At 45.5% G+C, this 15,728-nt stretch overlaps 1 protein-coding gene across 1 annotated transcript in view; it reads left to right on the forward strand.

The window, feature by feature from the left end:
• LOC140399158 (serine/threonine-protein kinase Nek6) overlaps positions 1 to 15,728 on the forward strand; it is a 167,684-nt gene that overhangs the window by 126,668 nt on the left and 25,288 nt on the right. Inside the window, exon 6 of the mRNA XM_072488429.1 lies at positions 12,903 to 13,016. Coding sequence (XP_072344530.1) covers positions 12,903 to 13,016 — 114 coding nt within the window. The remainder of the gene's footprint in view (positions 1 to 12,902; positions 13,017 to 15,728) is intronic.

Here is a 15,728-nt window from a genome sequence, read left to right on the forward strand (position 1 = left end):
TTAGGCACCCATGTTGCCCGCATATCTCCACTGGAAAAAATGATTTAGGCTTACTTCAGTGTTTTTAAATACTGGCGGTCAGCCCATGCCATCTCACCAGCTGCAGCCGTCCCCAGTCTCACTGGATTGCAGCGAGGTCCCTGAGTATCCCTAAACTCCCAGTATAGACAAATCTCTGTCGTGGCCCTACCCTTTCTGCATCACTGGCTTCGTAAGAGACAAGTAAAGGTTCCCCCTGCTTAAATGGCTGACAGGGACCCCCAGCTGAAGTGGTGGCAGGAGTACGCCAGAAAGCTAAGCAGATTTGGCCCCATCATCACATCACTCACTGATAATGTCAGTGTGATGATAATAATGGATCGCTCTTGTAACTTTTCACCCTCTCAATAAAAAACATCACCAAACATTTTCCATTATACATTGCCCTTTAATAAAGAAATGTTTTTCTGCTGTCAGAAGTACTTTTTTACATTAAAACCTGTTTTGAAACAGGACATAAAAGAAAAGGGGGGAAAAAAAGACTTGCTTTGATATTTGCATCATTCACGGCTAGTGTCGTACTTTTGAAATGCAGTCAATTTTTTGAAAGCAGGAAAGGGACCAGGTATAGTCCAACACTGAGGCTAGTGTTGGATCTGTGCCTAAATTGTGGTGATCTGGGGTTACTGGCATACATGTTAACCCTTATGTTGAACTAATGTCCAATCCTCTGTGGAAACAGCCTGGTGTTGAGGCTGATCCATGTGTGATATTTTATGCTGAAATACTCATTCCGGCTCTTGAAGGACTGGAGTCACAGGAGTGGGGTTCACGAATCACCTCTTTGGGAAACCGACTAAGTCTCACTGCCAGTCTGTACCCAGGTATTATCATCCCAATTTGGGATTTTAACCTTGCCAGACCCGAAACTGGAAATTTTCCATCTAACAGTATCAGCAATCTCCTGCTTAGTCAGCTGATTTTGAATTGAGGCCATCAATACGCACATCACCGCAATGAAAAAAGGTGGTGAGCAATTTCAAACACCTTAAATATTATGACAGGGTGGTTTCTAGTTGGAGTACCGAATTCCCTTTACAGCTTTCAAGGGACATCTACAACATCCGGGAAAAAGGGTTCTCTAGAAATTAGTAAAGATCCCATTATTACTCCAAAAATGTTGTCATGTTCCATTGAGCTCCCCCCCAAAAATTGCCCCCATGATTCGAAATGTTAAACATAAGTAACCTCTTGTTCTTCAGGGAATAAGCATCGAAAGGGTTAAATTTCGGCCATCGAGGATGGAAAATGGTACTCTGTGGCTTTAAACTGAACCTGTGCTAATTTTAAGCTTTAGAGTCAGCCAACCGTGTGCATTTAGTGCCTAAGGGCAGTCGGGCTCTTTACACACCGCATGCTTGAAGGGTTAAAGAACATGCTCATTACCATACAGCTAATTTTCTGTCAGCGCTACTTATCATTTGCAAAGCGATAGCAGAGTCTGTGGCCGTCTTTGAGCACTGACATGAGGTGGCAGCGACTGTCAGCAGCAAGACAGCAGCACCCCTTGGCTGGCACTTGCAGTGAATGCTAATGAGCAAAAGACACATCCCAGGGTGAAAGGTGAAAGCAATTATCAAATAATACCTTATTAAAAACAGTAAGTTACATCAACTTCAGCTGCCATGCAAAGAAAAAAAAATCATAAGATGAGAGGTGTCACAGGTCTGAGCAAGCAGTTTGCATGAACACTCTAAACAGAGTAGATAATATCAACAATTATCCAGTGGTGATTCATTAGAGTGAGGTATTATTCCATTATATGGCTCTGTATGTGACAGTGAGTGAGAGTGACAAGAAGCACTTGAATCACATTATGGATTAATAAGCAGCTGGGGCACTATGTGGGCTGCCTGCTGCGACGACATACCTCTTGCTTACTGAGCCTGCATTCAGCTGAATCTTGGCTCCTGAAGAAAGACCCCCATTAGTACTGTTGGCTCCTCAGTATGTAAATGCAGCAGGGCTTTTGCAATTATTTTTAGAATCAGTCAAAAAGGTCTAAAGTCGGAACTAGTCACAGAGGCAGATGCTGTACTTCCAATGGATGTATCAAAACAACACCTGGATTATTTGTACCGGTTGGAAAGAACCAAGTCCAGAACAGCAACATCCAACAAGGGTTTGTGAATAACAATGGAAAAAGGTCTGAACATTCTGACCAACAGATTTATTAATGTTCCTTAATTACAGAGAAACTAAAATGTACAACAATAGGGCACCTTTATTATTTTGGAATTCATTACATTTAAGTGGAGAAATTACTATGTTTCTACTTTATCCGTGCGTTATCCTTCTGCATTAGCCATTACCCTTTCCACCCAGGAAGCCGGATGAATGGTAAGTTGGGTACTAAATGGGGTTAAACTGTGGTTCATTGGCAGCATTCTCACTGAGTCAAAGGCTGATGAGTACGCTCCAGTAATGAGGGAGTGCTACATTCAAAGGGAATTTCTGTCACGCGCCCGCAACGTGTTTTGCAGTGGTGGAGTCGGCCAGATATTGGCTGTTAACATGGCTTCCCATTGTTCGCAACATCCGCGCGCCAGGTGACCCGCGGTTGGGGCTCGCTGTCAGTGGAAATGGAAGATCCCGCCGGGGTAAACGGCCAGGAAATCCCGCCCAATGTCAGAGGCGTTGCGTTTCAGATGGGACTTTAAACCAAGGTCCCGAAGATTTTCAGCAGTAAATGATATTTTGGGTTGAATTTCCGTTGTGGAGTTGGGACCCAACATCTGGTGAACTTTTTTTTTAGGGATGTTCAATTAGTGACCAGGGAGCCATCCAATTAAATATGTCAGGCCATCTCCCGAGGGCCAATAGGAGGACCTCCAGTGATGACATAATGGTAGTCCCACTGTCAGCTTTTCAACTATCCCTATGGGAGAGACCTGAAACTTTTTGTATACAAGCAATTTGAAGGATCTGAATAGAGAATGATTTAGTTAATCTTCAGTGACTGTAACTTTGGAAGTTCTGTCAATGCTAGGGTTATAAATACTTCATGAGAGTTTTAGGGGACTCCATTTGGGGGATACTATATGACATATATGAGAGCTCCTATGTGACTGCTTGGAGTCAGTGGACTGGTCCATATTCAAGAACTCAGCGACCAACCTAAACAAATACGCCGCCACAGAAACCGGCTTCATCAGCAAGTTTGTAGAAGACTGCGTGCCAAAGAAGATAGTACGTCCGTTCCCCAACTGGAAACCATGGTTTAATCAGGAGATTCACTCCCTACTGAAGGCCAGGTCTGAGGTGTTCAAGACAGGCGGTCCTGACCTATACAGGAAATCCAGGTACGACCTCCGCAAAGTCATCAGAGATGCCAAGATTCAATACCAGACTAAGCTAGAGTCACAGATTAATGTCATGAACTCTCGTCAGTTGTGGCAAGGCTTAAACAACATAACAGGCTACAAAGCAAATTCAAGTAGAATCTCCAGCAGCAGCGCACCCCTCCCTGATGAGCTCAATGCATTTAATGCTGTTCGAGCAGGAAACCGTCAAACCATTATCAACTGCCCCAGCTGCCTCGGGCACACCCATACCTACCGACACAGCTCCCGAAGTCAGAAAGTGAACCCTCGGAAAGCGACAGGTCCTGGCAGTATCCCTGGTCATGCACTCAGATCCTGTGCAGACCAGCTGGCGGATGTGTTCGTGGACATCTTCAATCTCTCCCTACTCCATTCCGAGGTTCCCACCCGCTTCAAGAAAACCACCATCAAATTGGTGCCAAAGAAGAAACAGGCAACATGCCTCAATGACTAACGTCCAGTGGCCTTGACATTGATCATTATGAAATGCTTTGAGAGGTTGGTCAAGAGCATGGAGTTGACACATCAACTCCATGCTCCCAAAATGCCTTCATCCACTGCAATTCGCATACCGCCAGAACCGGTCCACGGCAGACACCATCTCCCTGGCCCGACATTCATCCCTGGAGTATCTCAACAACAAGGACTCCTACGTCAGACTCATATTCATTGACTACAGCTCCACCTTCAACATCATAATCCGAGCCAAGCTCATATCAAAGTTCCAAACCTAAGACTTGGCTCCTCCCTCTGCAACTGGATCCTCGACTTCCTGACCCATAGACTACAATCAGTAAGGATAAGCTACAACACCTCCTCCACAATAGTCTTCAATACCGGGCCTCGCAAGGCTGCGCACGTAGCCCCCTACTATACACAAATGACTGTGCAACAAAATATGGCTCCAACTCCATCTACAAGTTTGCTGATGGCACATCATCATGGGTCAGATCTCTAACAACGATGAGTCAGAATACAGGAGGGAGATAGAGAACCTAGTGGAGTGGTGTAACAACAATAGTCTGTCCCTCAATGGCAGCAAAACTAAAGAGCTGGTCACTGACTTCAGGAAGCAAAGTATCGTACACACCCCTGCCAGCATCAATGGTGCCGAGGTGGAGATGGTTGACGGCTTCAAATTCCTAGGTGTGCATATCACCAACAATCTGTCCTGGTCCACCCACGTCGACACTACAACCAAGAAAGCACCTATATTTCCTCAGGAAACTAAGAGAATTTGGCATGTCCTCATTGACTCTTACCAATTTCTACAGATGCACCATAGAAAGCATCCTATCTGGCTGCATCACAGCCTGGTATGGCAACTGCTCAGCTCAAGACCGTAAGAAACTACAGAGTCGTGAACAGAGCCCAATCCGTCACGCAAAGCCGCCTCCCATCCATTGACTCTGTCTACACCTCCCGCTGCCTTGGGATAGCGGGCAGCATAATCAAAGAACCCTCCCATCCGGATCATTCACTCTTCCAACGTCTTCCATCGGGCAGGAGATACAAAAGTCTGAGAACACGCACAAACAGATTCAAAAACTGCTTCTTCCCCGCTGTTATCAGACTGAATGACCCTCTTTTGGACTGAACTGATCTCTTTGCACATCTTCTCTACTGAGTAGTAGTTCACTCTGTATGTTCACCCATTGCCTGTGCCTATGTGTTTACATTTTGTATTTATGTATGTCCTTTGTTTTTTTCTTTCATGTGTGGAAGGATCTGTCTGGACTGTATGCGAACTATACTTTTCACTGCACCCCGGTACATGTTACAATAAAACAAATTCGATCCAATCCAATTCAACAGTGGAGATTGATAACCAGATATGCCAGCTGGAAGACTCCAAGGCTGATAGCCATACCCACAGGGCAGGCATCAAATCAAAATCCTGCAGCTGTAATCCTATTTTCACCCTCAAATCCTAGCACGTATCAAGATACTGGAGTAAAAGGAAGATTCAAGAATAGAGTAAAATAAAAATTAAATTTGGATAAAATGAAGTGAAGAATAGGATTGATATGAAGGTTTGCTAGTGTCACACGGGAGGGTTTAAACTAGTATGGCAGGGGGGTGGGCACGGGAGCAATAGGTCAGAAGGTGAGAGCATTGAGGGAGAACTAGGGAATAGGGACAGTGTGGCTCTGAGGCAGAGCAGACAGGGAGAAGTTACTGAACACAGCGGGTCTGGTGGCCTGAAGTGCATATGTTTTAATGCAAGGAGCATTACGGGTAAGGCAGATGAACTTAGAGCTTGGATTAGTACTTGGAACTATGATGTTGTTGCCATTACAGAGACCTGGTTGAGGGAAGGGCAGGATTGGCAGCTAAACGTTCCAGGATTTAGATGTTTCAGGCGGGATAGAGGGGGATGTAAAAGGGGAGGCGGAGTTGCGCTTGTTCGGGAGAATATCACAGCTGTACTGCGAGAGGACACCTCAGAGGGCAGTGAGGCTATATGGGTAGAGATCAGGAATAAGAAGGGTGCAGTCACAATGTTGGGGGTATACTACAGGCCTCCCAACAGCCAGCGGGAGATAGAGGAGCAGATAGGTAGACAGATTTTGGAAAAGAGTAAAAACAAGAGTAAAAACTTCCCCAATATTGACTGGGACTCATTTAGTGCCAGGGGCTTAGACGGGGCGGAGTTTGTAAGGAGCATCCAGGAGGGCTTCTTAAAACAATATGTAGACAGTCCAACTAGGGAAGCGGCGGTACTGGACCTGGTATTGGGGAAAGAGCCCGGCCAGGTGGTAGATGTTTCAGTAGGGGAGCATTTTGGTAACAGTGACCACAATTCAGTAAGTTTTAAAGTACTGGTGGACAAGGATAAGAGTGGTCCTAGGATGAATGTGCTAAATTGGGGGAAGGCTAATTATAACAATATTAGGCAGGAACTGAAGAACATAGATTGGGGGCGGATGTTTGAGGGCAAATCAACATCTGACATGTGGGAGGCTTTCAAGTGGCAGTTGAAAGGAATACAGGACCGGCATGTTCCTGTGAGGATGAAAGATAAATACGGCAATTTTCGGGAACCTTGGATGACGAGTGATATTGTAGGCCTCGTCAAAAAGAAAAAGGAGGCATTTGTCAGGGCTAAAAGACTGGGAACAGATGAAGCCTGCGTAGAATATAAGGAAAGTAGGAAGGAACTTAAGCAAGGAGTCAGGAGGGCTAGAAGGGGTCACAAAAAGTCATTGGCAAATAGGGTTAAGGAAAATCCCAAGGCTTTTTACACGTACATAAAAAGCAAGAGGGTAGCCAGGGAAAGGGTTGGCCCACTGAAGGATAGGCAAGGGAATCTATGTGTGGAGCCAGAGGAAATGGGTGAGGTACTAAATGAGTACTTTGCATCAGTATTCACCAAAGAGAAGGAATTGGTAGATGTTGAGTCTGGAGAAGGGGGTGTAGATAGCCTGGGTCACATTGTGATCCAAAAAGACGAGGTGTTGGGTGTCTTAAAAAATATTAAGGTAGATAAGTCCCCAGGGCCTGATGGGATCTACCCCAGAATACTGAAGGAGGCTGGAGAGGAAATTGCTGAGGCCTTGACAGAAATCTTTGGATCCTCGCTGTCTTCAGGGGATGTCCCGGAGGACTGGAGAATAGCCAATGTTGTTCCTCTGTTTAAGAAGGGTAGCAAGGATAATCCCGGGAACTACAGGCCGGTGAGCCTTACTTCAGTGGTAGGGAAATTACTGGAGAGAATTCTTCGAGACAGGATCTACTCCCATTTGGAAGCAAATGGACGTATTAGTGAGAGGCAGCACGGTTTTGTGAAGGGGAGGTCGTGTCTCACTAACTTGATAGAGTTTTTCGAGGAGGTCACTAAGATGATTGATGCAGGTAGGGCAGTAGATGTTGTCTATATGGACTTCAGTAAGGCCTTTGACAAGGTCCCTCATGGTAGACTAGTACAAAAGGTGAAGTCACACGGGATCAGGGGTGAGCTGGCAAGGTGGATACAGAACTGGCTAGGCCATAGAAGGCAGAGAGTAGCAATGGAGGGATGCTTTTCTAATAGGAGGGCTGTGACCAGTGGTGTTCCACAGGGATCAGTGCTGGGACCTTTGCTCTTTGTAGTATATATAAATGATTTGGAGGAAAATGTAACTGGTCTGATTAGTAAGTTTGCAGATGACACAAAGGTTGGTGGAATTGTGGATAGCGATGAGGACTGTCGGAGGATACAGCAGGATTTAGATTGGCTGGAGACTTGGGCGGAGAGATGGCAGATGGAGTTTAATCCGGACAAATGTGAGGTAATGCATTTTGGAAGGTCTAATGCAGGTAGGGAATATACAGTAAATGGTAGAACCCTCAAGAGTATTGACAGTCAAAGAGATCTAGGAGTACAGGTCCACAGGTCATTGAAAGGGGCAACACAGATGGAGAAGGTAGTCAAGAAGGCATACGGCATGCTTGCCTTCATTGGCCGGGGCATTGAGTATAAGAATTGGCAAGTCATGTTGCAGCTGTATAGAACTTTAGTTAGGCCACACTTGGAGTATAGTGTTCAATTCTGGTCGCCACACTACCAGAAAGATGTGGAGGCTTTAGAGAGGGTGCAGAAGAGATTTACCAGAATGTTGCCTGGTATGGAGGGCATTAGCTATGAGGAGCGGTTGAATAAACTCGGTTTGTTCTCACTGGAACGAAGGAGGTTGAGGAGAGACCTGATAGAGGTATACAAAATTATGAGGGGCATAGACAGAGTGGATAGTCAGAGGCTTTTCCCCAGTGTAGAGGGGTCAATTACTAGGGGGCATAGGTTTAAGGTGAGAGGGGCAAGGTTTAGAGTAGATGTACGAGGCAAGTTTTTTACGCAGAGGGTAGTGGGTGCCTGGAACTCGCTACCGGAGGAGGTAGTGGAAGCAGGGACGATAGGGACATTTAAGGGGCATCTTGACAAATATATGAATAGGATGGGAATAGAAGGATACGGACCCAGGGAGTGTATAAGATTGTAGTTTAGTCGGGCAGCATGGTCGGCACGGGCTTGGAGGGCCGAAGGGCCTGTTCTTGTGCTGTACATTTCTTTGTTCTTTGTTCTTTGAATACATTCGTTTGAAAGGGTTCTTTGATACGCAAATCAGCGTAGCAGTAGATACATAAGTGTTTATCAAAGTGACTGGGGGATAAACAATTGTGTATAAAAATAGGTGTTAGAACTGGAGAAGAAGTGAGTTCAGAATGGAGAGAGAAGAATACAATTTGCACCTATATGCTAAAAGCTTGGTCCAAGGGGTGTTCTGGGTCGGGTAACATCAAACGAGAGAAACAGTACATCCACAGCAGGTTGACTGAGTACAGCAGGAGGGGAGGAAGAGAGGTACCACTGCTGGACAACTGCAATCATAACCACACCCAGCTGGAAAGGCAGTTTGTCTACCAGAAACAAGTTGGTGCGGAAAGCCGCTGTTTTTAAAAAAAACTCAGAGAGAAGAAACACTACACTGAACTGAGGAAAGGTTTCCCCAAGCTGCAAGATAACCTGTGGATGGTAACTATATGCCAGATTTAGTTCATAAAGTTACAAGATATTGGATGTCATTTGGGAAACGGATATTTCTCGAGTTCAGGAATGTAGATAGCTGGGAATGGGGTTTAACTTCATTGGATACTGTATGTGTGTAGTTATTTATAGTTCAGTGTACTGTTTTGTATTGTTGTCTTTCTTTTTTTGAATAAATTTAGAGTACCCAATTATTTTTTCCAATTAAGGGGCAATTTAGTGTGGCCAATCTACCTCTCCTGCACATCTTTTGGGTTATGGGGGCGAAACCCACGCAGACACGGGGAGAATGTGTAAACTCCATACGGACAGTGACCCAGGGCCGGGATTCGAACCCGGGTCCTCAGCGCCGTCGGCAGCAATGCTAACCACTGTGCCACCGTGCTGCCCTATTGTTGTCTTTCTTGTATGTTTCTTTTACATGAGTAAATATTTTTTAGTAATTGATAACAACAAAACTTGACTGTTTCTCACTGGTTTGCATATCCTTTCCCACAGTATACCAAATTGAAACCACTATGAACAGGTGTTCCAAGTTACTGTTCTGGGTTTGGATACCCTCGCATTTGCCATCAGCAGGGTTCTTATCATAAGGTTATTCCAAGAGACAGACCTGCACTGGGGGCACAAGTGTTGAAATAATGGCCCAGAGTAACAAATTTTGCTAGACATTGAAAGAGTTTGTGGAGGTGGGTGTTGGGGAAGGCAGGAAATCAGCCCCTATATGCAAAAAGTGGAAGTTGGACAATTTCCAGATCACTAACTCCCCACCTTTCCATCCCGTTTTCAGCACCATAAATGCCTCTCACTATTACATTGAACACTGATGACTGCTGTTTCCAGCTATTGTTACCTGTCTACACAGAAATATATTTCCAAATAAAATTTCACAAATATCGCTGAACAATTTCTAAGTTTTACTTTAAGCCCATAAGACCCCTTGGTTCATTCTCTATTAGGAAGTTTGTTACCCCATAACTAAAGATTGTGATTAATCTGATGTATAAATCCTTGCAATAAAAGCAACTCACTGACATTACCTGAGTCGCACCATCTGATTGCTGTACAACAAACCTTGAAGTACTCATTTGGATACAGAACTTAAGTATTGCTGAAAAAAAAGAAACAAGCTGTAGAAGCTTTTCACCTTGCATTCATCAGGACCGGTGCAAGAATACCACATTTCAAAAGAGGCAATAATTTGTACCCTCCAAGCTAGCGGTACTGATTGGTTGATAAATCAATTCTGATTGGTTGAAGCATTCTATCCATGAAAAGCTATTGAACAAGTCCAAGACATTTTGTGTCCTCTTCCGCAATATTCAGTGGATGGTAAAGAAGAACCCTGGCTGATTATTGCCTTTCCCAGTACTAAGACAACGAACTATAATGTAAACCATTATCTTTTCAGTTCCATAAATCACCTCAAATCTGGAATAATCCCCTCATTTTCTAAGCATTAAATTCATTGACTACAGCTCCGCCTTCAACATCATAATCCCAGCCAAGCTCATATCAAAGCATTAAATTCATTCCTATAACCCAGTTGATAGTAAACGGCCATCGCATCCCTCAACTACTTTGAAAATTTGAAAACTAGACATATTTAATTCGCAAACAGGGTTAATAGGCAGTTGATGTGTTTTCTATCTTCAAATCACAGTCACACCTCTAAATACACATTTAAATAGGGTCAGTCATGTTTAGCATATGAAGCATTCCCGTTTCAGAAATATGCAGAGATATCAGAACTCCAGGTTCAATGTTCTGTTCCTATTAATGGACTAATGCGATGTCAGATTTTAGATACCTTGGGCTGGATTCTCCATTATTGGGACTATGCCCCCACGTCGGTGTCAAAATGGTAGAGTTTTACGTCAGAAAACCTGGCATCAAAGGGACACGAATTCCCAGCCCTGCAGGGGGTTAGCAGGGACTCAGAGTAGACGAGCAGTTTTTGCTGCAGATAGGAGAGGAGCCCCCGCACTTACGGGTCAGAGGCCACGCATGTGCACGGCGGCGACCTCCAGTGGCCATGCTGTGCTCCATGGCGGACTTGACCGCGGAGCTAGACCCCCAAAAGAGACCTCCCAATCAGCCGCGCACCTCACCCTCAACCCCTGCACAAACATTCCACGGCCGCCTATAAGGCCCCCCCTGGCCTCCGGTCGGCCCGCCCCCGAGCAGGACGGCCACAGACCGAGTCCGCAGCCACCACGCGATTATCCCGCCTGGCCGGAGCACATTAGTTCCATGCCTTCGAGGCTTCTACTGGTCGGGGACCCGAGTACGCCGCTTTTCGGAGCCCGCAGAATCAGGGAACCGGCGCCGGTCCCGATTTTGTGCGGGAACAAGCATTTTCCGCCCCCGCGCCAGCCGCAATTTTGACGCGAGGGTGCAGAGAATCCAGCCCATTGGATTTTAAGTATTTGCCGCAGTTAGGGTTAAAAGTCTGGGTTAGAGTGTGTTTGACTGCTGCAATCATGTTTATAAAAGAATCTTGGTTTGAAAGACAACAAAGCTCCTAGGAGCCTGAGGTGCAATTAACCATCATAAAAGTTTGGGCCAATGCAATTTTGTTTTGATCAAGGGGATTCCCTGGGAAGTTAATTTGTTTTAAGCTTGGTGAGATGATATCATTGCTGAGTAGAGCTACGGCATCAGGCTTTCGGAGATAGCCATTTTCGGTTTTAGTTCTGATTCTGGCTGAAGCTGAGACCAAGTATGGCAGTTTGTTCTCACTGTGCGTTAGATAAAAGATATTAACTGTATTTAAGCAGTGCAGACTTGTCAGAGGACAAGGGGAAGCTGAAACAAGCCAGTTGAAACAGCTTTTGAAGACATCCAGACAGGGTTTCTGCAGGGGTTTGGACCAGAGTCCGATCTGTTCTGTAAAGCAGTGTCAAGAGATCTCTTTCTCAAAGGATAACTCTGTAAAACTAGCATTCTTCTGTGCCATTGAGAGCTGAGATGATCTATTTTCTTGTTTTTTAAATGAGAATAAAAATATCAAGTAAGGGTATTGTATTCACTGTGTTGAGTAGTATTGTTTAAGAGGTAATTGTCCGGGCGTGATGTTGAAGGTTTTAATACTGTGTTAGTAATAGAGGACGGGATTCTCCCAAAAAGGAACAAAGCCCCCTAGCGAGTGCATTTAGCCGCGTTGAATAAGGGGCCTGAATGAGGAGCCCACGGCCGAATCCGCACACAGCCCCGATTCGTACAGTGGGGAGCTCCGCTCGCCGGAACTCCTCATTATAGCGAGAGATCGGGGCGCCATTTTTAAATGGCGAGCTCCCTGAGACAATCCCCGACCTCCAACCCCCCCAGTCTGAACGCACTATGGGAGGGTCCCCGAGCCCCCAATATACTTTCCCTTCGGTTTTAAGTGTGGAATTTGACATTTCAAACCACCTCAATATCATTTATGTACTTTGGACTCGGTCCAAGAATAGGCAAGTACAGCAGCATTTCCATTTTAATGAGACTCACACTGGCGCCATTATAAATGCATCGAAAAGAAATAGGAAATAAAGTGCTGGTCTCCGTGAGGAGATTTTCTATTTAAGTCGGTAAGTGTGTAAGAAAACTTCAGATAAATTATTGTTTTCTGCTGCGTTTAAAATTTGGGCCATCGTTTTACATCTATTGTGAACCCGATTGGTTGCAGGAAATTTGCTTGTCTGGGTCTTCAGTGTGGAAACGGCTCCATTTTTAATGAATCAAGTGTTCAGGTGCAGGGATTATTGGACTGTCAGAGAAAAGGAAATGCAGCACCTTTGTTTGAGTTTTCGCAATATTTTATTCCTCTGGGCACAAATAAACAGGAAATTATATACGCCTATGAATTTGTTTAATGGGTATCAAAGCTTTTACAACCATAATGTTTGTGACATGGAGATCTAGTGGTAAATGTTAATCTAGAAGCATTTTTGATATTTGAAAAAGACAGTACAAGATCTATCAGAAAGTAATCATCGGAAATCGCTCATCATTTTGCTTCCTTCCTATCTCAGATGGCCGCTCTCCAGAGTCCGTTTTATGGAGATAAAATGAATCTCTTTTCTCTTTGTAAAAAGATAGAACAATGTGACTACCCACCTCTTCCCACAGAGCACTATTCTGAAAAGGTAAGTGCTCAACTGAGCGGCTGATCAAGGAACTGTTTGGCAAGAGAGACAATTACTGTTGTTTGAAAAATGTATTTGAATGAAGTGACTACATTAGTGCTAACACATTGTTAGACTTTGGGGCTGAATTTTCTAGGTCTAGTAGCAGGATCGAAGGCAAGCACCGGACGGAAATACCTGCACCGGACAGCATTCCAATTTCCAATTGATATTCCCACCACCAGTCAGTTTCACTGGAATGTGGGAGGGGGGTGACGCCGAGCGGCCTTAAGAACCTACCAAATCTATTGATAACTGCAACTAAGGTCGTTAAAGTGCTCCTTAAAAACTCATCAAAGGACATGCTGAGATCTTGCTGGGGTGCAGAGGCTGAACATTGGGTCAGGGACAGACGAGGTACATGGAGACGAGTACACAACAGAGAGTCAGTCATGACATTCTGAGAAGCTAGGTGGCCTCATCAAAGGGAGAAAGGTTAACTTTGCCACTTCGGGTCAGTGCAAGTTGCAAGGAACGTAGCCACTAAGTATTTGGGCAGTGCAAGGGTCATCACCCTACTGGCATCAGAGGACATAACGGGAGGAGGTTGGCCTTCCAAACACAATTGGAAAGCCACTTTAGTGCAAGGAAGACAGTAAGAGCAAGCTTCTCAGATTTCGAGTCCAGTGGAGATGAAGAGCAATATCCTTCGCAGGAAGGGCAGAACTCCAGGGATCGGAAAGGCAGAGAAGAGGGTTCAGGAGTCCTTGAACACCATATACTCAACGCAGGCTGTACTGCGAAGGTGAAGCTACCTCAGAGAATCAGTGGCGCATGAGACTGTGAGTCTCCAGGAGGTCATAGATCATAGAATTTACAGTGCAGAAGGAGGCCATTCGGCCCATCGAGTCTGCACCCTACCCAAGCCCACACCTCCACCCTATCCCCATAACCCAGTAACCCCACCCAACACTAAGGGCAATTTCGCATGGCCAATCCACCTAACCTGCACATCTTTGGACTGTGGGAGGAAACCGGAACACCCGGAGGAAACCCACGCACACATGGGGAGAACGTGCAGACTCCGCACAGTGACCCAAGCCGGGAATCGAACCTGGGACTCTGGAGCTGTGAAGCAATTGTGCTAACCACCATGCTACCGTGCTGCCCCACGGCCACAGGGTCGGCCACAGAGATTTGCATCCTCATGATGGAAGACCCCACACCTCCCTCAGCAATGCTCACCATGCCCTGTCAATAGCTGTCAAAGTCGCTGTGGTCTTGAATTTCTTCATCCCTGGCTCCTTCTAAGGATCAGCGATGAACCTTGATGGTATATAACAAGTGGCAGCACATCACAGGTGCAAGGTGTCATCGACTGCACCCACGTGGCTACCAGGGCATCAAATGACCGGCCAGTGAATCTTCTCACCAGGAAGTGTTTCTACTCCCTTAACGGTCCACTGGTCTGCGACCACATCAAGAGCATCCTACATATGTGTACTCACTTTCCTGGCAGCTGCCATCTCTTCTTCATCCTTTACAGTTCTGGCCCCCAAACTACATGGGCAAAATGTTGGGGACCAGGGATAAGAGATAGAGGAAGATGCAGAGCACAGAGATGTTCCAGCCGCATAGGGGAGTTGCCAGGCTCGATAAGCAGGTCTGATCAGAATGTCCTCAGTGTCAGAGATCATCCGACCCGGGCTTGTTTCAGCTGATTCCTTCTAACCCGGGACAAACAGCATAGTTGGGAACTCATCTTGAGCTGCCGGTGCAAACACTTCCATCGAAGACACAACATGGAAGGTCGTGCCATCTGCCCAGAGGCTACATTCTCACCGTTCACAGACCCTTGTTCCCCTTCTTCATTTCAACCCTCTTTTCCTGTCCTGCCATTAATGAATGAAGGCTCACATATCTAGCTTTGTGGGTCAATATTTACAGTGTTCAAAAAGACGAAGTGCACAGGTACAGTGGTAGACACACTCGTGACTCATTCAGTGGTTTACCCGGCGAGGCGGCCTCTGCACCCGGGCACCTCTACCCACTGCTCCAGTACATCTGATTAAAAATACATTCCCATGAAAATTGTGACTGCTTTTTCCAGGGGAGGGCTGAGGACCCAGAAATAGTCCCAATGTCTATTTTCCATCCCCCTGGAAGGAATGTCCTGCCCCACGCGTCGAAGGAAGGCTGGGAAGGTGTCAGCTTCTCCAGTGGAGGCAAGACTGCAGCAGGATTTTCAAACTGGATTGCGTGCTTTTTAGTTTAAAATGAGAACCAATCCTTTTCAAGCTCAATTTAAGATCACTCGCATCGATAATGTTTCCCCACGGCAAGATTCAGGTTTTTATTTGATAAAGTATTTGATCTGTACCGATTAATAATACAGCTCTCCACAGTTTAGTGTTTAGGTGTGAAGACGGAGCATTAACCTCACTCCATTCCCAGCGTAATTTATCTAAGGACGCAAATAATTTAATAATACAGCCTGTTCAAGTTGTACGAATATAATTTCCAATCATACAAAGGTAACGGACAAGGCAGGCCCGTCAATCCGCCTGACATGCTTTTGGTACCTTATGCATCACACTGCATACATGACCAAGAGCCGTGATGAGACAAAACAGATTTTTTTCTTTTATTCATTCATGGGATGCGGTCGTCACTGCCGTCCCTAATTGCCTTGCTCGGCCATTTCAGAGTCCACCACCTCCTCCCATGTCACAT

Source organism: Scyliorhinus torazame, chromosome 22, assembly GCF_047496885.1.
Source record: "Scyliorhinus torazame isolate Kashiwa2021f chromosome 22, sScyTor2.1, whole genome shotgun sequence".
In the NCBI taxonomy this organism is placed as follows: Eukaryota; Metazoa; Chordata; class Chondrichthyes; order Carcharhiniformes; family Scyliorhinidae; genus Scyliorhinus; species Scyliorhinus torazame.